The sequence below is a fragment of the Gobius niger genome (genome assembly GCF_951799975.1).
Source record: "Gobius niger genome assembly, chromosome: 8".
Lineage (NCBI taxonomy): Eukaryota > Metazoa > Chordata > Actinopteri > Gobiiformes > Gobiidae > Gobius > Gobius niger.
In genome coordinates this window covers 7,390,057-7,413,136 of record NC_136859.1, presented here as the reverse complement: position 1 = coordinate 7,413,136, position 23,080 = coordinate 7,390,057, and the positions used below count along the sequence as shown (strand labels likewise).

At 42.3% G+C, this 23,080-nt stretch overlaps 2 protein-coding genes across 2 annotated transcripts in view; both read left to right on the top strand.

Moving 5' to 3' along the window:
* Positions 1-9,278: 9,278 nt before the first annotated feature.
* On the top strand, positions 9,279-12,717 carry rrp15 (ribosomal RNA processing 15 homolog). Its single transcript, XM_079561829.1, has 6 exons — positions 9,279-9,328; positions 10,070-10,168; positions 10,428-10,666; positions 10,798-10,895; positions 10,998-11,184; positions 12,471-12,717. The coding sequence occupies exons 1-6, from the start codon at positions 9,292-9,294 to the stop codon at positions 12,639-12,641; spliced, it is 831 nt and encodes a 276-aa protein (XP_079417955.1). The 5' UTR covers positions 9,279-9,291; the 3' UTR covers positions 12,642-12,717.
* Positions 12,718-16,316: 3,599 nt separating this feature from the next.
* The window catches only part of tgfb2 (transforming growth factor, beta 2), a 52,031-nt gene continuing 45,267 nt past the window's right edge, over positions 16,317-23,080 (top strand). The window contains exons 1-2 of the mRNA XM_079561355.1: positions 16,317-17,139; positions 21,361-21,711. Coding sequence (XP_079417481.1) covers positions 21,366-21,711 — 346 coding nt within the window. The 5' untranslated portion in view covers positions 16,317-17,139; positions 21,361-21,365. The remainder of the gene's footprint in view (positions 17,140-21,360; positions 21,712-23,080) is intronic.

Here is a 23,080-nt window from a genome sequence, read left to right as displayed (position 1 = left end):
GGAACTCGTTTACTTCCTGGTTTGAGCAGATCACGTGACTGCAGTCATGTGGCGCAGGAGGAGCTTCTCAGACAGGTGCCAGTGCCGAGGAGGAAGAAGGAGAGATAGATTTGGTGCATTTTCCATTTTATGTCTGAAATAATGAAGCCTATGAACAGAGTGTATGAATACTGGATAGCAAGAAGCGATTTTTAGGGTAATTTAATTTTGTTGACAAGGACTGAAGAAAATGATCGTCTTATCCAAAGGGGAGTTAAGACCTTATTTCAATGACAGGTTAGCAATGTAAAATTACCACTTTTTTTCTTTTTAAGTAAATATGACTCCTACAAAATGCTCACATTTCAACCAAAACAAAAATCATATTCTTTTGCATGCACCACTTTTAAATAATCATGGCACATGCTTTTGGAAACTTTATTGCAAATGATAAAACACACACACACACAAACTAGCACCAGGCAGCATACTGACAATGCAACGGTATCAGACTGGATTGGTCAGAATACACAAAACATACATCGAATTATTTCTCTGCATTCGCCTATTTTGTTAACACTAAAAGCAAAGAGAAACTTTCCCGACAGATTTGGCAAATGTCAGAGCTGTGACAGACACATCAAAAAACATTTTTGTAATTACAGCATTATAGCTCCATTTTGCTCCAAATTAAACTGGATTTTGTTCTTCCAGTGTAACACTTTGAAGTATCACTGAGTTGACTTACATAATAAAAAAAAGTCCCGTGTTTTTGGTCAAAATGCTGAACACAATGTAACAATGATCCCTTGTTGCATTTGTACAAACTTAGGAGTGTTATCAGAATGGGTTGGTCATTGCAAACACGTAAGCCACTGGCAGCTGCAGCCCGATGTTGACGATATGCCATTCTCCAACAGTTAGCGCTCCTAGCACAAGCCCGGCTAACGTTGCTATCGTCCCGAACCACGTGGACCACTGACCTGTCAGAGCCGCCGCTGCACCGAGTGAAGCCCCTGTGGCCCCTACTGCCCCCAGCATCGCCCCTGCCTTCCCGCCTTCTCCTAGCACTGGCGCTAACACTTCCACGCCAATGAGCAAAAGCCCTCCCAAGACGGCCGACCATACTATAACTCTAGCTTCCCCAACGCCTCGTCGAACCAGCGGACCCCCTACAGTAGCCCCCAACCCAAGCTGGCAAACTTTTGCCACAAAATATCCTGCATTCAGCGCCTCTAAGGAAGCCTGGTAGTTCATACGAACTGAGACGTTCCCTTTGGTTTGACTGGCTCCCAGCTTGTGTTGCTTTAGGGCATCTGTAACCACGAGTTGCTCAGCGTGAAGCGTTAGCAAAGCCACCACCAACGTGGCGATCATGCCCATGCAGCCAATCAGCATCCAGAATTTGAACTCATTTGATTTGAGTAAAGCGAAACCAATAATCCCTACAAGCGCTATCAAGACTGGCATGACAATTTGATGTCCGCCATATCCGTACACCCCAAATACTGAAGACACGATGGCTACTAAAGTCATTGGTATCCCTGAAAACGCTAAGAAGTCGATGTGCTTCATCACTATGTTGTTGATCCAGTCTTGCAAAGATCGTTGCTCCATTTCAGCTTCTTCCGCTTCAATCTTCTTTCTTTCTAGCTCCTCTCTTTGGCGTTTTTCATTCGCCCATTGCTCGCGTTGTTCAGGTCTTTCCGTTTCTTCGCCGTTTTCTAAATTAATTATTTGTTGCTCTATTTGCAAGGCCACTCGTTGCCGTTGTTCCGCATCTGACTTTTCGATCTGTTCCCTCTCTCGCGCCCAAACCCCATGACCCAGACAGCAATGTACTTGGGCTTGCTGAAACATAGTCTTGAAGACAAAATGAAACGGCGCTTTCATGATCGCAAACAAACTCAACACCCAAAGCAGACCGACCATGCCATAATTTTTGACAATCCACTCTATGGCGATGCCAAGAGTCGCCCCGCTTAACGCCGTCCCGCATGCTCCGGCTAGTCCAGCTGCTACCCACAGTGCAACAGTGTTTGTTTGGGTAGCTGTGCCGCAACCTCTCGTGACGACGAAGACAGAAGCTACAGCGGCGGAGAAGATGACGCCAGCGACCACGGATGTCATGGCGGTGGTTAGTGCGGTAGCTCCGATTAGACTTCCGAGTCCCAGGGGTCCCACGGTGCGAGCTTCGTCTATTAAAGGCTTCATTCGTTCGGGAACCGTCATGGCGAAGAGAGAGCGGTGGACTGGAACCTCCGTTGCACCAAGAATGCTGCCCCCTACAGCTCCCAAAGCGAATCCCACCACAGCCTCCCGTAATGGGCTACTGTAAGCTGGAAGAAAGAATAGAAATTAATGTATCTTTTCTTTCTTTACCGCCCATGTTTTAGCAAATTAAATGGAAAAAATATATTTCTTTAGCCTTATGAGTTCTATTTCATGAAGAATCTGGAGACATAGGGGCGGGATTTACAAGGACATTCACCAATCAGAGTGATCAAGCTCCGTCTCATGAGAAATGTTTAAACAATTTCAAAGGAATGACACACAGCAAGTTTCTGTCAAATCAAATCAATCAAATCAGTGATGTACTTATCAAATATGAGGGAAGTTCTAAAGATCACGATACATCAGAAATTTAAAGGGACTATACCAGATTTTTTTTTCTTCTTCAGTGTAGATATTAAGAAAAACACTGTGCATCTTATTAGAAAGCCTTTGTGTGAACTTAATGAACTTGCAGGCTATTGCTTTCTTGCATTTCTATGAAAGTCACCCTGAAAAGTTATCTTTAAAGTTGTGAAACATGCCGATAAACTCGTCCATGTGAAGAACTGGGATGTTGCAAACATGTTAGCAAAGTTAGGAAGGAGTGTAAACCGCAAGTTACATTTTAATTCAGTGGCTTTCTCTTTCATTGCTTGTAATACAAAAATCAGGTATAGGGCCTTTAAGTGATGCTCTATGGCTGCAGTTTATTTGATGACAGACTCAATGAGGATGTATTGTCTTTGAGAAAGTAAGAAAAGGATTTGTCAGCCATTCTTAATAACGAGTGTTAATGTGCTAGTTGGGATTATGCCTGTTCTCATTTAAAGTTATCATTAATCATACGGCCTTATTATGAACAATTTCTGGCATTGGACAGTCTTTCTTTGCAACAATATCGATCTATTCTGTCAGATTTCTCTCGTTCTTTGGCCCATGTGTGATCCTCCCTGGAATGGGACGTCCTATGAGCAGATAGTCAAACCAGTCGATCGAGTCAAACCTGTGGCGCCTCCTCCATGCGTCTCTGATCTGTATCCGTTTACAGAGAACACGTGAGGCAGAATGGTTCAAGAAACATGAGCTATATTTCATTTGCATTGTCCTTTTAAACCAGGAAAGTCCCATTGATAATATCATTTGCTTCTTGGTAGTATATTTGCAGATTGTATTACTTTTTATTTGAGTTTTTTAGTGATATTTTCTACTTTTTTTTTCTTTTTTCTTTTGACTTATCTTTCCTTGCCATTCTAAATAACGGCAGATGCTACTATACTATACTTAGAAGTGCTTTAGTGTTTAGTATATTAGGGTTACTTAATGATGATTCCAATCAACTTTAATGAATTTTAGCTATGACTAAGTTAGTTCAAAGGAAGAATGGGTCAAATTAAAAAGAATACAAGACAGTCATGAGATGTTGCTACATTATACTGCTCCTACAAATTAAAGCAAGACAAATGGTCTTTGTATTCAACAAACTACTGAAGAAAGTGACACACTTACCTATTTTTTGTGGCATGTTGTTCAGCATCCACTCAAACCATCTGCTCTGTGTAGAAATGTCTTTTGAATTGAATATTTTGGAGTTCAGTTGCAGCCGGTCTGACAGAGTAAACCTGGATCGTCTTGTTTGTATCTGGACACACCCACAGCAGGTCAGTCAGCGGATCCGCCCCCACAGCATTGTTACATTGTCCCGATTCTATCTGCACAGTCTAATCTGCTCACATCGAGTCACGGGGAGGACATACCCCAAGGTTTGAAGGATGTTCCTGTCAAGGCTATCAAATATTTTAAACAATAGAAAGTTCTGGGAAAGGTCGGGTTCAGCTTCCAGGCCATACATGCCTGTGTGGAGTTTTCTTCAGATGCTCTGGTTTGGTTGATCTTCCAGTAAAGTAGTTCTGACCAAGTATAGTTTACTCATTTACTACAAGTACATGTTTTTGTAGTAACTGTCCTTTTGCAAGTCATTTTTTTATACAGTACTTTTTACTTATATTTGAGTAGTACACTTTTTTGAGTGACAGTGCAGGATTTTAGAGGCAGTTGATGTGAATAGGTCTGAGCTCATTCTACACATTAGGACATTGCTGGAACATGTAGGGGAAGGAAAATACTTAATTAAAAATGTTTAAACCCCTTATAGTCCCTTTAAGTATCTGTACTCTTACATGAGTAAAATAAATAGTGACAAATGCCACTCTGATTATTTAAAGGGGCTAGATGCAAGTTGTCCATTTTATGCTCTCTACTGCCACCTCAGGTCATGCGTGTAACTGCACCTTCTATATTAATCTTGTGCATGTCGGCACTTCGGACCCGAAATATCGACTTTTTGAGTGACAGTACAGGATTTTAGAGGCAGTTGATGTGAACAGGTCTGAGCTTATTCTACACCTTAGAACATGGCTGGAACATGTAGGGGGAGGAAAATACATAACTGTAACATTTTTAAGGGGACAATCTTCTTTTTTAATGCGTTAAACATATGTATTTTGTGTTTTCTTTTACTTATACATCACAATGCTTATATATACATATATTTATAGTACTTCCTTTGAAAGTATTACATTTTCACATGATTTCATGTTTTGTTTCTCATCATTTATGTCAATACTGAGACATGAATCAAACTTTTATGCTCATACAGTTACTCAGTACTTACTCTACTCAAGTTTTCTTCAAGTACTTTTTTACTCTTTCTTGAGTAAATATTTGTGATGTGTTTTTTTATTTTGGACGGCATGGTAGTTAACGCTCATGCAAGAAGTTCCCGGGTGGAGTTTGCATGTTCTCCCCGTGTCTGTGTAGGTTTTCCTATACCACTAAAAATATGTACAATAGGTTCACCTCTGGAACCAGGATTCGACTGGAAAAGAGATTCCTAAGCTAAGTGGGACTTCCCTGGTTAAACAAAGAGCAAATAAATGAAAATCTATGCTCCCCAGCTCTGGTTCAAATGTGTTCTCTGCATTTGATGGAAACTGTAACCAATAGCCAGAGTTTAAAGTGATAGTCTGTAAGTTTAAATGTTTTACAAAAGCGTATTTTTGACCACCTGGGCTTGCAATTTGCTGTAATGTAAGTAATATTTATTGATAATATATTTTATAAGTCCTTCCCTTTACGGATTCCAGAATTGCAGGCTATCACTTTGACCAATGAGACGAGCTTTCCTGTGAACCGGCCTGTCAGGTCCAATCAGGAGGGAGGGGGAGGAGCTTGATCATTTACTTTTGAAAGTTTGTTCTCGCTCTCCTCATTTTGCAAACTAGGAGTGGCTTTCTGGTCCAATCAGGAGAAGGGGGAGGAGCTTGATTGTTTACTTTCAAATGTGACTCTCACTCAATCTTACAGACTATCACTTTTAGCCAGGATCTCGGTCAAGAAGAGTTTGCCGGAGGATTTTATGTAGTTTATCTGCTTTCTTGTACATTTGTGTGACTTGGGTTGCCTTATGTATGAATTGTGCTTTTTAAATAAGCTTGATTTTGTCTGGAGCATTATTAGGCTAAAATGTGGAAAAATAAACTCCAAAATGTAGCCAACTTTGTTTATTAATGAACATTTTAACAATTAAAAATATACAAATTCACATTGCCTTCACCTGGACAGTCTCTCTTCACTGTTCGCATAAGATGGTCCATGCTTTCCAAGCGATAACTCCCCATGCCAACATAAGTCCCGAAACTGCACATGCACCGAGAGGCCACGACAGGAGCGCGGCGAGTCCCAAAATGGTCGCCCCCATCAACACTTTTGCCAGGATCGCGAAATCCCAGGCCGCTTCTTGCAACGGCACCAGCTTATTTTGAAGATCCATTGTACTGAGAAGACCTAGACACAACACAATAGCTGCCATGATGAACAAGTTAATCGAGCTGATAAGATAATGACATAAAAGTCCCAAGACGACAAGCATAGCGGATATTATTTCTAGCGGGAGCATTATGTGCGCGTGTTTGAGCGCTAGTCCGAAACTGAAACCGGAAACCGCGGCAAAACTCGTTATAAGTCCGAATTCGCCACCTGGTCCCAAAACTTCAACCAAAAAGCTATGGAAACTCACTCGGGAATCGATATCTAAGTTGTATAAAATGACCGCAACAGGGCCACAAATCCACAAAGATAAACCGTTAGCCTCTTGCTCGATCCAGACGTATGCTACCAAAGCGCCCGCAAACGCCCCGACAAGTCCAGTTAGCAAGACCATTTTGTAGACTACAGACTGTAAAGTGTTAGCTGTTTCGCTAAGTACAGGATTTTTTAGATAATACTCGTCAATGCTAAATCCAAGCACCACACCGGTAAGGATGACCACTATGATAAAACTCAAAAGGATGTAGCCGCGCATTTTCTTGAAGGCTATTTTTTCTGTTGAATATCCGAGGAAAAGGAGAAAAGGCAAGAGGATAACTAAGGAGGGTTTGGTAACGTTGTAGCCGGACTGTACCGCCAGCAGCATGGTAATGAACGTGAGGCTAAACAAGATTAGCATCCGTGCCGAGCTGACGCGGCGGCTGCTGTAATGCTGGTGGTTATATTCCATGAGTAAAACGGCAGCGAGGAGGAAGCCCATTAAAAGGAAACCTTTCAGTTCAAGGGTCACCAGCATGACAAAAAGAAAGAACACAAACGTCCCCGCGACAGTGCATCCAGCGAGTACGGAGAAGCCGGTGAAGATGGTGCCCGAAAAGGTTCTGGGTTGATGGAGGGTGTTGGCAGGTGAGGTGCAGAGGAAGCCAGCGGTTAAACCAAAAGCACAAATCAGGAAAGCCAAGAAAAGTCCGAAGCTTCCCAAAAATGCAATAAGTCCGTCCATTCTGATCACTCTGCACAGTCTGTGAGCTTTAAGAATCCATTGGTCGTCCATGATGTTGACTGCTGTGTCCGCCGCGAGGTTTAAGGTGTAGCTGGCTGCAATTACCTTCAGCGGCACACCCAGGACAAGCTCTGTGAGGACAGAAAAATATCAGTTATCAAACAAGGATTAAAACATACCTTAAGGGAATGCGGTCAGTGTTACCCATTTGAATGGCCATTCTGCTTCGTCCAGTCTAGACGTCTGTGGTAATAAATGTGCAATGCCAGAAAAGAGAAGAATTTGAAGACGGAAATGAAAGTAGAAGTGTGTGAGGTTGTTAGACTGGCCATGTGACATGGCTGTAAAACCTGTTCTGAAACAAACTTTGACCTGAATTTATCACAGCCTCTCATATTATTTTGTACAGCATGAGTTAATGAAAAAATGAAGAATTAATGGTAAAATATGCCCTTTCCCCTTTCCTACCCATTTGCATAATCTTAATTTCAACAGGTTCTTTAATGCTTTTTTTGTGTTTTTAATGCTTTTTATTCTATTTTTACTATGTTTGGTGCTACTGTGAGGACACTGAGTTGTCATGTACATGAAATGTGCCATACAAATAAACTTGCCTTGCCTTCTAACACTTTTTTTGTGTGTGTGATTTTTTAATGCATAACATTAACTTTGTGTAAATGTGCCATTCTGGTTATGCTATGCGGAGGTGGGTAGAGTAGTCAAAATATTTACTCAAGTAGAAGTAACGTTGCTTTAAAATAATGTTACTCAAGTAGAAGTAAAAAGTAGAGGCCCAAATATTTACTCAGTACTAATTTCTTTTTTGAGCGTAAAAGTCTGATTTATTGTCCAGCTGTGACATAAGTTATGAGAAACACAACATAGAACAATGTGAAACATTTTATTTTCTAAGAAATAAAATATCAAAATAATTATTTTTTAATAATTAAGCCACAAAGAAAATACAACAATTACCCTTTATTGATTACGCTGAATAGGCCTACTTTTCTGAGTCAACTCGAAAACCCGGAAGTTAAACTGTCTTGATTAGGAGAATAGCGCTAATAAAACTTTAGTAGATCTGAGTGTTTTGGCTAAAAGATAAATTCTAAACGCTACTGACCCGCGATCAGCATCTGGCTGTTCACGAATCGTGCCATGTGACGCGCCGTTTACGCACGGTTGTCACAGGAGCGCATCTGGATGTTTGCGCTCCTGCCAAATGTGCTCAGTGCGTTCTGTGGAGATAGCGCGGCTCAGACTCCGCGTGCGAGGACGATACCAGACTGGCATAAACAGATACACGTGTAAAGATGCTCAAGGTACAAGTGCCCGCGCCGACCTATTGCTATTCAATGCCAGCAGTGGAGGGTGGAGAGTTTGTTCTGTATATGCATTTAAGCCTATCTGCACTGTCCAGCCAACTGATGCCATATCTGCCTCATTACCCAGCTGTTCGCCAGTTTGCTGAACTTACAGTAAGTTGTGCCCCGAGTGAGAATGATGTCACAGAATCAGACTGGACAGCCAAAATTATACCCTCTCCCCCACTCCAGCCCACTTTGAAGCCTTCTGTTATGCACAAACACCCCACCAGCCCACGCTTTGACACGCGTTACGCATCTGTGGTCCACGCAGCGCCACTTTTAAGGCTCGACCCCAGACACTGCCATGCGTAAACGCGTGGCCCTTTTGATGCGTTTTGACATGAATTTCATTGAAGGTGAATTGGAGCGGCCACATTGAGCTGTGGCAACGCGCGCCAGGGGCAAAATCGAAAATATGATTAACGCAAAAGTACACAGACCCAAAACACAAACATCTATTTTTCGAGTTAAAATGAAGATTTGTAGGTTAAAGATATCCTCCACAGTGTCATGAGTTATTTTTCTTTTTTTTTACTCAAGCAAGAAACAGATAATTCATTTTAATATTACTAGTAGAGGTAAGAAGTGCTGTATATTAAAAAAAAAAAAAAACTAGCCTACTGTACAGTTACTTCAAAACGTTACGTAAGCGCATGAACTTGAGTACTACACACCTCTGGTTATGTGTATGCTTTCACCTAGTGTCTTTCTCTCTCTCTCTCTCTCTCTCTCTTACAAAACCAAAATGAAAAGTTTTGAATCACTTCAGTGGATACAGCACGGAAGCGGAACCTTTGTCGTTTTGATTATTCCCGCACGGAGCAGTTTCGTCGTGACTCCGCAATGGCAGCTGTTGTGAAAACACATGTGCTGAGCTCTGGTGAGTTTTATTCTCCAGTTTTATGTTTTCCCCATCCTTAAAGACACGCTCAACAAGCCGAGGCTTGTGGACCTTTATTATAACCACGTCATAGCTTTTTGACTCATTTACGGCTCAAACGGGACTGTTATTTACATGTTAGCATCACGTTAGCATGGTATGTTGCTATTCCATTTGTATTTCCAAATTGATCTACAAGTTGTGTTTACAAAGAGGCCGGGAATTGTAATTGAATTGTACATCAGGTACTTGCTTGTGTTTATTCAAATGTATATGTTTTATTAAGTTTCTGTCTCTTTTTATTCATATAATGTAAAATACCTAGACCTGCTGTGCTATTACTATACTATTACTTGTTAACACATTCATCACACGTTCTGTATCTGAAAGAAAAGACATAAAGCTGATCAGGATGTATTTTGCTTTATAGTTTAATCTATAGCAGCCAAAAAAAAAAATGGTATAAACTTTAGTCTATAGCATCAGTGAACTTAAAAACACATCTTTGTTCCCCAGTAAGTTACTGTTTCTTGGTGAGCACTTACTTTGTTCATGACTCTCCGTCTTCATCAATTGCAAACCTCACTAGTTATTCACAAGTTTGCATTTTTGATAAAGTACTACAGTTTACAGAGTTATTGTCAAATCACTTTTTTCAAGTCCCAGTCACTTTGGACAAGTTTAAGTCTACCTTTGAAGTTTGAGCTTATTTCTAAGGAATGTGGTTCTTCTTCGTTGCAGATGCAGAGCTTCACAGCGATGAAGACGAGTATGAGGAGTGTGATGAAGGCAGCAACGTCGACGGCTCTGAGGAGGAAGGCAGTGATGCAGGGAGCGATGGTAAGGTTCAAAGTGTAATATTTCAATACGGTTTTGCCAAACTTTTTTAATGGATGTCTGAAATAGATTTATTTGCTTTACATGGGTAGAAAATAAACATTGGAATTCCTGCTGCTGAACTTCAATGTGTATTTCCTGAATTGCACTGGGCCTGTTCTTACCCAATCTCCACTCAAACTCCATTTATTAGCATGCCGGTGGCTGAAAACACTGGCTTATACCTTGGTTTTAGCATTGGTTTGTCCTTCTGTCAACAAAGGTGAAGGCAGTGACGCAGAAATTGCTGGAAGTGACGGAGAGGAGGCGGAGGATGAAGCTGGAGCAGAAGAGGCTGAGGACGATGGGGAGGCTAACGCTAACGCCGGCTGGGCTGAGGCTATGGCCAAGATCCTGAGCAAAAAGACTCCCCAGAACCAGAGCTCCATCCTGCAGAAGAACAAAGAGCTGGAGAAGGTCAAGGAGAAGGAGAGAGGGGAACAGCTGGAGAGGAGGAAGAAGGTATGTGTTCATGTTAAAAAGGCATTGATGTAGTACAAGGCTTGTGTTTAGATGAAATATCTAATGTCTACTATCTTTCAGTTTGTTTGTGCACTGTTAACATAGAGCCATGTGTTATTTGTGTGAAACAGCTGGATAAGAAGCGAACGTGGGAGATGATGTGTCGCGTAAAGCCCAACATCGTGAAGGACAAAGAGGCTGAGAAAATTCTGCAGAGGGTCGCCACCAGGTAAACGTCACCCTGTGTTTTTAGTCTCAATAGATTGGTGCTTATTCATGTATAAAAGAACAATTCCCACAGACGGTTTACAGGGGTCTGTTTTGTTTCCAGAGGAGTGGTGCAGCTGTTTAACGCCGTGAGGAAACACCAGAAGACCATTGATGAGAAAGTGAAAGAAGTGGGCGGATCTGAGAGGAAAAAGGCCAAAATCCTGTCGTCCGTCTCAAAGAAAGACTTCATCGACGTCTTGAGGAGAACTGAGGAGGGCAGCGGCAAGACGGTCAAGAAGGAGAAGACGGTGAGTGGGGTGAGATTGGCAGATGAAAAAAAATAATAATAATTGTAACTCATATTCGGTTCACCGTTCACAAATAATATATAAATAATATGACAGACTATCTAAGTATTACGCCAGAGTAGAAAGAGTATGGAACTGCTTCATAGTAACAGGATTTCAAGGTGTAACTTTACAGCCACAGAGTAAACCAATCAGAGAAACATGATATGTCAGTGATTCTCATTTGCTATACCTTTGGGACAGACCTTCATTGTATCGTGACGAGCTGCTACCCAAATAAGAATCAATTTTTACTACAAAACAAACAAACTACAAACAAACTACTACAAACAAAAACAGGAGAAGACAGTATTTGTTGGTTAAAGCCTGTGACCCACTGACATTGATTTTGTGTTAGGTCACCTGTGCAGGGCAAAAAAACAAAACATCTTTCACTTTTGAAGAAAATCTTTTAGGGCAGCCAACTGTTTTGAATGCTTTGTGGTAAATAATTCAGATGCTGACTTTGCTGCATCTCTAGGGCCCAGTCCTGAGCTGTGATTTAGTCCAGCCTGATTTGTCTGGGGGAATCCAGTCCCTATGCAGCTGTACCAGACTCTCTCAACATGAAGTCACATGGCTAGCTGGGGTGAAAATGACTTGAAACAACAATTAATGAAATTCAAAACAACCACACACTTCTCTCTCAAGCATCCTACCGCACATTGTTCTGATCTCTAATTTTAATCCTTATCTACATTTCAAGTAACCAACTGCACCCTCACATTACATTACATTGCCCTGGGTCAGAGGAACGTAAATATGTATATATGACTGTCAATCTGCCACAACAGCATGAACTTGCTGGCTAGTTTTCTATCATTTCTGTGACAGTGACCTTGAAAATTGACCCTCCAATCTGTGAAATGTGAATGTAAAGTCGGCCCTGTGAAGAATTAGGATGCTACACATATGTTAGAAAAGTGCTGAATGAGTTTGGACACAGCTGCCATTTAGATTTAGTGGCTTCCACTTTCATTGTTTCAATATAAACATCTGGTATAGGGCCTTTAATGTTTAGGGCTATCATCAACTAGCAGCTAGTTCATCATCAATCAAGAGACTTTATAGTTACATGATAAATAGGTATTTCACAAATGTCTAATTTTGCAATACTGAAAGGCACTACATGGAGTGCTGTAATTTTGCTTTGCAGCCACATGATGTCAGTGTTTCCTCATTAACGTCCCGCTGAGTTCCCAGGCTTTGACAGTAAACCCTCATGTTTTCATCTGTGTGTGTCCCAGGCGGCGGTGACGGTGAAGCGGGAGCAGGAGGAGCCGGCCTGGAGCGTGCTCAGGGATGACTTCATGATGGGCGCTACCATGAAAGACTGGGACAAGGACAGCGACGGAGAGGAGCAGGGGGCCACGGCTAAGACGGGACGGTCCAAAGACGAGGACAGCGATTCGGACTGATGGATGAGAGACTTACGGACTGGAGGGGCGTGGAGTCAAACGGGGAAATGGGGGAAGTGCGGGATCATGGACCAGAGAAAAAAAGGACTTTACTCTGAATTGTTTAAAGACATAAAGTTCCAAAAAGTTGTCAGTACTCAACTCAAAACCAAGGCGATATGACAACGCATTGAAGCCTGAGGTCGAGAGGATACTTGTCTGAATACATGCTTTTATTGTTGCTGTTTGTTAATAGAAAAAATATCAAACTGTATATAAAAATGTGTTTAAGTACATGTTGCTCCTGTGCTTCATATCAGTCATTAACTTGAATGTAACATATATTTTATTGTCACAGGGACCCATCTCTAGATCTTGAGTCAGGGTCCAGAGTGAGAAGTACAGCTGGCGCTACCTCAGGTTTCTGTGATCCCACTGTCCAAATCTATGCAGGTACAGCCGGGTCAGGGAATCAAAACCTGGATCCTTTTTGTTGTGAGGTGACTTCTGCTGTCTAAACATCAATGCAGTGGTTTGTAAAGGATACAGCAGAATAATCATGAACTTGGAGATAAGCGCAAAATTCGGAGTCCTACAGCAAAGCCCGATCACTGCAAGAAAATACAATATGACCAAAACTGACATTTCAGTGGCCAATTTCGGTTTTGTGTTTTACAGTTTTTACCTTTTAAAAAGCTGAATGTTTGAACAAATGAAAATATTATCGTTAGTTCATGAGGATATGTGTGTGTAAATCTCTTCATAAAGCAGGTCCGGAAGGAGAGGTTTTGGTGTCATGGGACCAAAAAAAAGATCAACTCTAACCAAATGTATTGGTTAAGAAAGAATGCTCTGGACACCTGGCCTATTTATAGGATAGGAATCATTGAAGACCCGCTTGGAAAATATTTGTGGGCAGCTGACGGAAACAGGAGGTCCTAAAGAACATCATGCTGAAGTTGGAAAGTGAATGATTTGGTCAACAAAAAAAAAAAATGTCTTAAAGGGGCTGGATGCAAGTTGGCCATTTTATACTCACTACTGCCACCACAGGCCACACATATAACTGCACCTTCTATATTAAGTTGTGGTGAACAGGTCTGGGCTCATTCTACACATTAGGACATGGCAGGAACATGTAGGGGGAGGAAAATACATAATTTTAACATTTTAAAACTCCCTATAGTCCCTTCAAAGCCACACCGTGTAGAGTTTTGCCCAACAAATAAAATGTGAATTCAAGCATTTATTTTTTGACAGATATTTTCCTAATTGAAAAATATCTCATAAATGTACAAACAAACAATAGAACATGTTCCTTTCCTGTAAGTGGCTCACCCCTCCTAAGACCTGACATAACTTTACCAGGAGTGGGTACGTCTCCAGCTCGTCTCCATGGAGATGTCGACTACAGTCCGCAGAATTTGAGATTTATTAAACAGGTTATGTATATGATTCCCCACTGCAAAAATAGCATTTTCTGCATCGAGCTGAGCATGTTTTTTACTGAAGGCAAGAGTATAATCCGAAATGTTACGCAGTGTGCCTTTAAGCTGCTTCACTAAAAGGCAAAATGACATGTCAAAAAATATGTTCCAATATTTCTTATGTTACAAATGCGTCAGGAAAGTAATGAAGCAGTTAATATCTAACAAAAGTATGTGTTTGCTCTTTTATGTTTTAAAAAAAAATCACACCTTTTTAGGTTGATTATTTTCCCTCCAGTTTACTCACTTGGTTGGATTCTGTTGGTCCTGCTCCATCTCCTCATCTCGCTCTGTCCCTGTGTGGTTCCCATGTGCTGCCAGAGTGGTAATTTTCCCACAGGAACGAGTGTCTTTGAGGCTTAGCAACATGTGGCAACAGCAGCTGGACTCTGGATCTGTCAGAGATGATCCATGGTCGGATTTACTGAGTGTTATCTTCCTAAACGTATTTCATGCAATGTGTAATGAGCACTTGTGTAAATGTAATCCGCTGATAAGTCGGTGAGCAGCGACTTGTTCAGTAATTGTTAGCTGAGTGGGAGGAAATGGTTTGCCTTTGCTTAGGTCTGACCAATTTATCAAAGGCGACAAGTTTCTGAATAATCCAACACAGCTTTGAATTGAGCCATCTTTGACTTTATAAGTTAAAGTCATTTCAAAGGCTGTAGTGGAAGCGTTTTGTCAGGTTTCCTCATGGGATGGTCATTGTCTCATTGAGTCAGGGGTTGGTTGTCACAGTGACGCATCAAGAACAAGCTTTTTGTCTATGGAAATTCTATGTGTACTTTTTATTTTTACTTCACTTACCCCACTACATTTTTAACCCGGAATCAAAAATCTTTTCAACTGTAGTTAAACACATTTATTTCCAAAGTGATCAGAAACGTCAGAATAATAATGTCTGGCTTAAAGGAACAGACCACCGTTTTTACTGAGATATGTTTTTACCTGAGCTTAGATGAGTTGATGCGTACCTGTCTGGTCTTTGTGTGTGCGATCAGTCACGCAAAAAGACCAAAGATGTTGTTAGTGTTTGGCCTCTCCCAGTATATTCCTATAGCTCCAAACGGGGGTGAAGTTGGAAGCGACCACGTTCTTCCACGGGCACGCACAAAGACTAGACAGGTACGTATAAACTCGTCTAAGCTCAGGTAAGAACATATCACAGTTTGGAAAAAACGTGGCCTGTTGCTTTAAAAAAGCACATTTAACTTTCAGTAGTTGTTGAGATCTATGTCAAATACTTTTACATTTTAGCTTAGATGCATTTCAAAGTGGATACTTTAGTTTTCATCTGATTCTTTTATACTTAAGTAAATTCTTTGCTCCTGTATCTTGATTTAAAAAAAGCCAATTTGAAGCCAATGCGTTAAGCCATTGGTTCCCAAACTTTTTTGTCTTGTGTAACCCTTAATTCGTTTTATACTCTTAAACTTGCCAATATTATTATAAAGTGACCAACTACACCAGTGGTGCCCAAAGTGCGGCCCGGGGGCAAATATGGTCCCAGACCAATATTTGGTGGCCCTAAAGCTTCTGAATCAGTACACTAGAGATGGCCAGAGATGGTACTTTTTTACTGAAAATGTTATTACATTATTCATGGCTAAAAGGTTTTTTTCTGCATTAAGCTCAGTCTAAATAAGGGTGTAGGACACAGTTAAAACCTCTCAGTTGAATGTTTGAATGCATTGACCACCAATTTGTGGAGCTCAATGCCGTATAAACTTCAATATGCGATGATGAAAAAAAGTTTGGACACCCCTGAACTAAACTAAGATTCAGAATTTAAAGTGTGTTGTGTTCAAAATGAAGCTCAAAATCAAACCTTTGACTAACAAAAACACAATAGAACTAACTTTCTTTTGAAATGAATATTGAAGGGGGAAACACTGCTTTAAGCTTTCATTTAATGTGTAGTGTGGATGGGATGTTCTGATGATGCGCAATTCACTCCACCTCGGTGTCAATACATTCCATATTGCAATTACACCATTATATCGTCCTGTGATCAAAGAGAACAGGCTTGTTACCAATGAAGATATTTCAATAAGGGAAGGTTGGGTCACCAGTGAAGAAGAGAATACAGGGGGACTTTGCTGGCTAAATAAAGGCCCCTCTCCCACTAGACCACAGTATCTGACCGCCTCTAGGACCCAGTAGCGGCGCACACCGGGAGCCTGCAGGACCATTAGCCGTTGCAGCGCACTCCCAAAGCGCACAACGAACTCCGCTCTGACTCTGACTCGGCTCTCACAACAAAACCCTCTCCTCCACGAAGTTTGGCTGCTGCCTGTCCCGAAGCGATGCGCGGCGGTGGCGTCCCCTGATTTCGGATTTACGCACCAAAGGACTGACCTACAGACGGGCAGGAAGAAGCGGGAGAAGAGGGGGGAAAAAAAAGTGTGTGCCAGTTGTGTGGAGTTGTTTGGACCGGTCTTGTCTGCTTTGGCACGCGTAAAGACGAGCCGTGCCCTGAATAGATGGGTTGAGGGGCAGACGCGTAAAGCAGCGAGGGAATCGGGCACAAAGGGAGATTTTATTTTTGTTTATTTTTTGGCCAACTCCAAACTTGGATTTACTTGAAAACTTCCCCTCTCCTCAGTTTACCTCTTTAACTGTTCCTTCTTTACTCACTGGACCCTGTCTTCGCGGGATAAAACGGGATGTATCTAGTTTCACCGAGACACTGAGGATTTGGCGACTGGAATCCTCGAAGCGTAGTGGAAGTTGGTTGACCGACTCTTCGTGGTTTCTGATGCGGTGGAGGAGTTGCTTTTCCCGCAGGACGCTCAGACCAGAAGCCCCTGGCACCCAGCATCGTCCGGATCCATCACGAAAACAACGTCTCCCTTCGGCCGCTCGTTTACGCACCACTTGGCCGTGCGCCTTTTGGGAATAACGCGTTGGATATTTATTTTTTTCCTTTGCGGACTCGTTTATGGGATTTTAATAGAATTTTTTATTTATCTTTGAGTATATTTTCCGTGGGATGCTTTTAAGAACTTTCACTCAGTCATAGAAAAACACAGGTGGGATATGAATTGGTTGTTTTCTGACTGTACTTTTGGAGATTGTGATTTTTATATGGCATTTTCATGACAAATTATGTTGTACGAGGTCCATTATTGCAGGTGCAGCCGGCCAAGTTTGCCCCACAGCAGATACCAGGGGGTGCAAACTATACCCCTCCAAGCCTGAATTTATGTAGAAATGGTTTATGGTCAATTTGTGTTGAAGACATGACACATATTTTGGCACCTTTTGTGATAAACCACGGAGAATAGTTGGCTTAGCTGCGCCCATAGACTCCTGTGTCTGGTTAAGGTTAAACACAAGTATCATGGGAATATTATCTGGCATGATGGGGTATGAAATACCTAGGTCAGGGGTAGGCAACGTCAGGCCCGCGGGCCAAATCCGGCCCTCCAGCAGAGAAGCTCTGGCCCTCAAGATGATTTTGAGAAATAACTTTACACAAATCAATGATCGAAGGCCTGTTAACATCTTAACCAACACCTGAACCTAGCACACATCTCCAGTTTGGCTTTACCCAAATCTTAAACCTGGAAAAAAGTCAATATAGCATTGAAAAAAAAGCAAAATAAAAAAGCCACAAAAAAGTGACAAAAAGAACCAAAAGAGCGAGAAAAACGTGACAAAAATGTGGCAAAATCAAGACAAAAAAACATCTTTCAAATGAGGCTGGCCTGGCCTTTTGGATGTAAACTTTGGGTAAAGCCGAACTGGAGAAAATGCGCTCAGTTAAGGCTAAGGTTCAGAGGTTAAAGTACTTATTTTTTTTGGAAACAGTCAATTCCCTTAAATTTCAGAACACCCACTTTAGTCATATATGACATACAACTGGCATTTGTTAAAAGTGATGCTTTACTTTACTGCGACAATCGGGAGGTTCGGCCCTCGGTCTTTTGACGATGAAGAAAATCAGCCCTACACCAAGAAAACTTGCCCACCCCTGCTCTAGGTGCTCCAGGTCAGAGGATTTACTCTGGTCTATTACACCCTCTCACATATTATTCGCTATGACCCAGAATGTTTTTATGTGACAAAAAATTTGACCAGATTTGACCTTGTAGTGACCCAACGGCTGTATGAGTGGTCAGGAGGGCGCCTTTACCTTCCGTCACAGTGGTCTCGACGCTCCAGGATCAGTTGTTTGGTAGGTCGCTGCTGAGGGGTCACTCTCACCAGAAAACCTACCACACAATTGTTCCGCTGGGTCAGTACAAGGTCAAGTCCGCACAAACATCAACTTTTTTTTCACATAAAAAGTTGCTAAACGAGCCTTTAAGTTTTGAATAGTCTAAGTTTTACAGCTTCTAGTGGGAGGCTGGGGCTGGTTGTCACACTTCTCTTCTACAGCGACTCGCCCATCCTCATAACCAGAGTCACACATTAAATGAAAGATTAAAGGTGCATTATGGAACTTTTATGGAGAGTTGTAGAGGCTTCTGTGATGGAAAGTAAAGGCCCATGCTAACCACCCATACAGCCATTGGGTCACATAAAGGTTAATTACAATCACAAATCTCTTTTTTATTCTAGTTTTCTGCATAAAAAGTTCCATAATGTACCTTTAAAGTCGTGAAGAGAGTCTCTCTCTCTTAGCATTGGTGGAGCTGGTTATCCTGGGCTTTTGTCACCCATACATTGAAAAAACACCTCTGCTTTTTGACCGTGAAAGACTGCAAAACCTTCGACAATGTGGCCCTTTTGGAGGGTAAGTTGTCACAATGTGCGTGGCTGGCTCCATATTGTTACTAATGGGGTTTTCTGTGCAAACTTGAACTTTTAAAAGATTTAAAATACTCACAGAGAACTGTCCATATGCCAACTCACACATGGTGTTTACAGTAGCTTACATGCTCAAAGGTTTTGCCATTGATAACAGCATTTTCAGAAACTAACGTAAAACCACTGTACAAACAACAACAGCGCAAGTATTTATCACCTCAAACCAAAGGTTTTTGTGCAAAAGAAAAGAAAATATGCCGGCAGACATCTGTATATTTGATTATAACATCAAATCACAGCACCCCCTAATGTGGCTGTAAAAAACAAACAGATCACACACCCCACGCAACAACCAGCCCAGTCTTCTATACTTGTGATTTTATGGACAACTCATGCGGTGTCAAACATTGAAAGAGTAAAACTTGGAGAGCAAAAGAAAGGAACGCAGGCGATCTGCATTTCTACTTGAGTTTTGATAAATGACTCTCTTGATCTAATGCGCCGTGGCACAGATTCAACTCGCAGGCTCTTTTGGTCCAGCTCACCCCCGGACTGGATAAAAAGTGTCCGGTTTCAGCACATTCTCGCCCCGTGTTGTAATATTTTGGTATGGAATACTTTATCTGAAATGGTCTGTGTATTGACAGCGCAGGGCTACCACAGAGCAAACCAGTGTGTGATTATGCGGCTTCTGGTGAAGGGCAGTGAGAGTTGTTGCCGTGGATGGAGCGATTAGTCGTGGAGGAAGGTTTTGGATTCGGTGTATCTGAGTTTTGGTAATGCGGAACCAATAGACTCATTGTGCTCTTCCTGAGCCTGGATAAAGTGAGATGTGAGGCATCAACTGGACACATTTTTGTGCTTAAAGAACTACTACTTTACTAAGTCAAAAAACAGGGTCCAACTATAAGACCACAGTCAATGGATGCTATTGATGAACATCAGTGGTTCCCAACCATTTTTGTCCCACTTACCCCATGAAGCTCTAATTCATACTCCGAGAACCCCCTTACTCGAGGATCCTGTCAAAAGTTTTACAAAGTGAGCTATTTAACATAGATTATTCAGTATTCTTCAAAATATAGCAACAATAAGTCAAACCTTTTTCTAAAAAAACATAATTAAAACTAACTCCTCTTTAAAAGAAATATTCAAATTCTTGTCAGTTTCACCTTTTTTAATCTGAGGCCATTCCAAGTACCCCCTGCCAAGTGCTCAGGTACCTCAGGGGTCTCTGCACCCCTGGTTGGGAATCAGTGATGTACGTCATAGTCTTAAAGGAAAAGGCCACCATTTTTCCATACTGACATATGTTCTTACCTGAGTTTAGACGAGTTGATACGTACCTATCTGGTCTTTGTGTGTACCCGTGGAAGAGCGCGGTTACTTCCAACTTCACCCCCGTTTGGAGCTATAGAAATATACTGGGAGAGGCCAAATGCTAACAACATCTTTGGTCGTTTTGTGTGACTGAGGGCACGCACATAGACCAGACAGGTACACATAAACTCGTCTAAGCTCAGGCAAGAACATATCTCAGAATGGAAAAATGGTGGCCTGTTCCTTTAAGAGGGCTCCCTAAAAGATGGGCATTATGCTAAATTGACTGTTCAGAGCTTTTAAGCATGTTGTTCCCTCACCAAAAACATACCTGAAGTCGTGTTTTGAGCATTTGCACATGTTCTTTGACTCCTACCAGGTGACTCATCTTTGTGCTGCAGCGATAACTTCATGCTTCCCCTGTTCCCAAAAAGCTCCTCCAGAGGCATAAACAGGAAATGCTTTCCTTACCTTCCAATCTCTCCCAAAGCTTATCCCTCCATCGCAGAGCACCGTCAGGCAAAAACAGTCACCAAAGCTTCACTATTTACAGCATTGTTTTTTTAGTTTTTTTTAGCACAAGCTTTACTTAACAGGAGCTAAAGGACGGGAGTTGGTGGGGCTTAGGGAGATTCAACACTTGTTGAATCAGGAAATAAGACAACGGGTGAATTTGTGTAAGCCGAAGTAGATCAATACAGCATTTTTTAACCAACAAAATGTAAGATATTGGAGCAGAGGTTCGTGCTCGGGTCCAGGGTTCAATCCCTGGACGGGACCTTTCTGTCTGGAGTTTGCATGTTCTCCCCGTGTCTTTCCCCTACCACTAAAAACAACCCCAGGGGAAACTTTAGCAACATGGAGTGAGTGAAGTACCAATCCCCTTTGAGATTATTATGAAGCACCTGCAAAAAGAATAGTTCCTCCTCCTTAAATAAACGGACAATAGTAAGTGTTTTTGAAGCACTTAAAAAGGTCTGTTGATCTGTTGTGTTCAGCTGGGGGACCATAGGATAATGCTGGAGGGGCATAATTTGGCCCTGGACCTGACATTGTCCAGTAAACCAGGCTGTCGGAGCAGATTATGTTTTGCATTGCTACTAAAACATCTCAATATTTCAACATTTCAATATTTGATTCTAATTTTCTTAATTCCTAATTTATTGTTTGCATCGCAGTGAAGATGAAGCTGAGCCTCCATCTGCTCCTGTTGGTGCTGGACCTTTTAGCCCTGGCCGCCGCGCTGTCCACCTGCAGCACCCTGGACATGGACGAGTTCAAGAAGAAGCGCATCAAGGCCATAAAGGGCCAGATCCTGAGCAAACTGAAGCTGACACGCCCCCCAGAGGAGTACCCCGAGCCCGAGGAGGTGTCCCGGGACGTGGTGGCCATCTACAACAGCACCCGTGACCTGCTGCTGGAGAAGGCCAACGAGAGGGCGGCCATGTGCGAGAGGCAGCGCAGCGAGGAGGAGTACTACGCCAAAGAGGTGCACAAGATCGACATGCTGCCCTTCTACCCCGCCGAGAGTGAGTACCTGGAATGATTTGTTTTTACTTGTGGGGCAGGGTAGTTGTGATTCTTGTTGGAAATGCTGTGGTGTGGTAGTATTGCACAAAAAAGGGTGCAAAAGAGAAGATAGATTATTGCGAGATTTGACTTTTTAAAATCATGCCTTATGACTATGAGGTAACATTGCATTTAGTGGCCGGGTTTTACTTTTGTCTTTTCTGACTTTTTGTTAAAAACGTGCACAATTTTTTAAACTAAGGAGCTATTAATAACTGTCCGTCCTCTTTCAGAACGATTGGAGACGATTGGACATGATTAATAATATTACAATGTGACTGTTCACACTGTAATATCAATCTGGCACTTAGTATATTAACAGAATCCATCCATTTTTCTTCGCTTTATCCGAGGCGTGGAGGCAACAGTCTGAGCAGAAATTGCCCAGACTTTCCTCTCCCCAGATTCCTCCTCCAGTTGTTCTGGGGGGACCCCGAGACGACACCAGGCCAGCTTAGAGACATAGTCCTTCCAGTGTGTCCCAGGGACCTCCTCCCAATGGGACATACCCGGAACACCTCCAGGGGGCATCTGAAACAGATGCCTGAGCCGCCTCAGCTGAAGGAGCAGCGGCTCTACTCTGAGCTCCTCCTGGGTGACTGAGTTGCTCACTCTATAGGGTGCACCCAGCCACCCTGTGAAGGAAACTCATTTCAGTCAATATCTGCAATCTTGTCCTTTTCGGTGATTACCCAGATCTCACGACCGTAGGTGAGGGTAGGAACGAAGATCAATCTGTAAATCGAGAGCTTTGCCTCCGACTCAGTTCCTTTTTTAAATACTGTTTTTTAGCTTGACTTGGATTAACTTGGATTTGCAGTAGGAGCCTAAGCTGCATAGTAAGCTGCATCGGTAAAAGCGGTAGCACCAGTGGCACTTTTAGGTCCTCATTAAAGGGCTTCTCTCACCGGAGAGAGTTGTGGAGACTGCCGTGACAGGCAACGTCTCTGCAACGTCTCCGCCACTCGGATTGATTGCACGCATATAAAGAGTCTCTAGACTAGTTGGAGACTAGAGTCACCACTAGTCACGGAGAGTGACTTGAGAGGCACAGGAATAGTCATTGTGCCGCTCCACAATTTGGGGTGGAAATTGCCAAAAACAGTTGCCTACCTGTAGGACTTGGACTCTGTGACGTCTCATGCTCCCTGAACCGCCCTTCCACAATGTGAGCCCGATTTGGGGACTTTGCTCATATGATGGTTCTAATCATATTGGTGGCAGGGATTATCTTCTGTCTGTGTTGCTAAGGCAGTGGTAGATGTGGTTATGGTGTGAGCTCGTACACAGACGTTTTATAGAATATGTGGGTAGGAGGCCTCGAGGAAG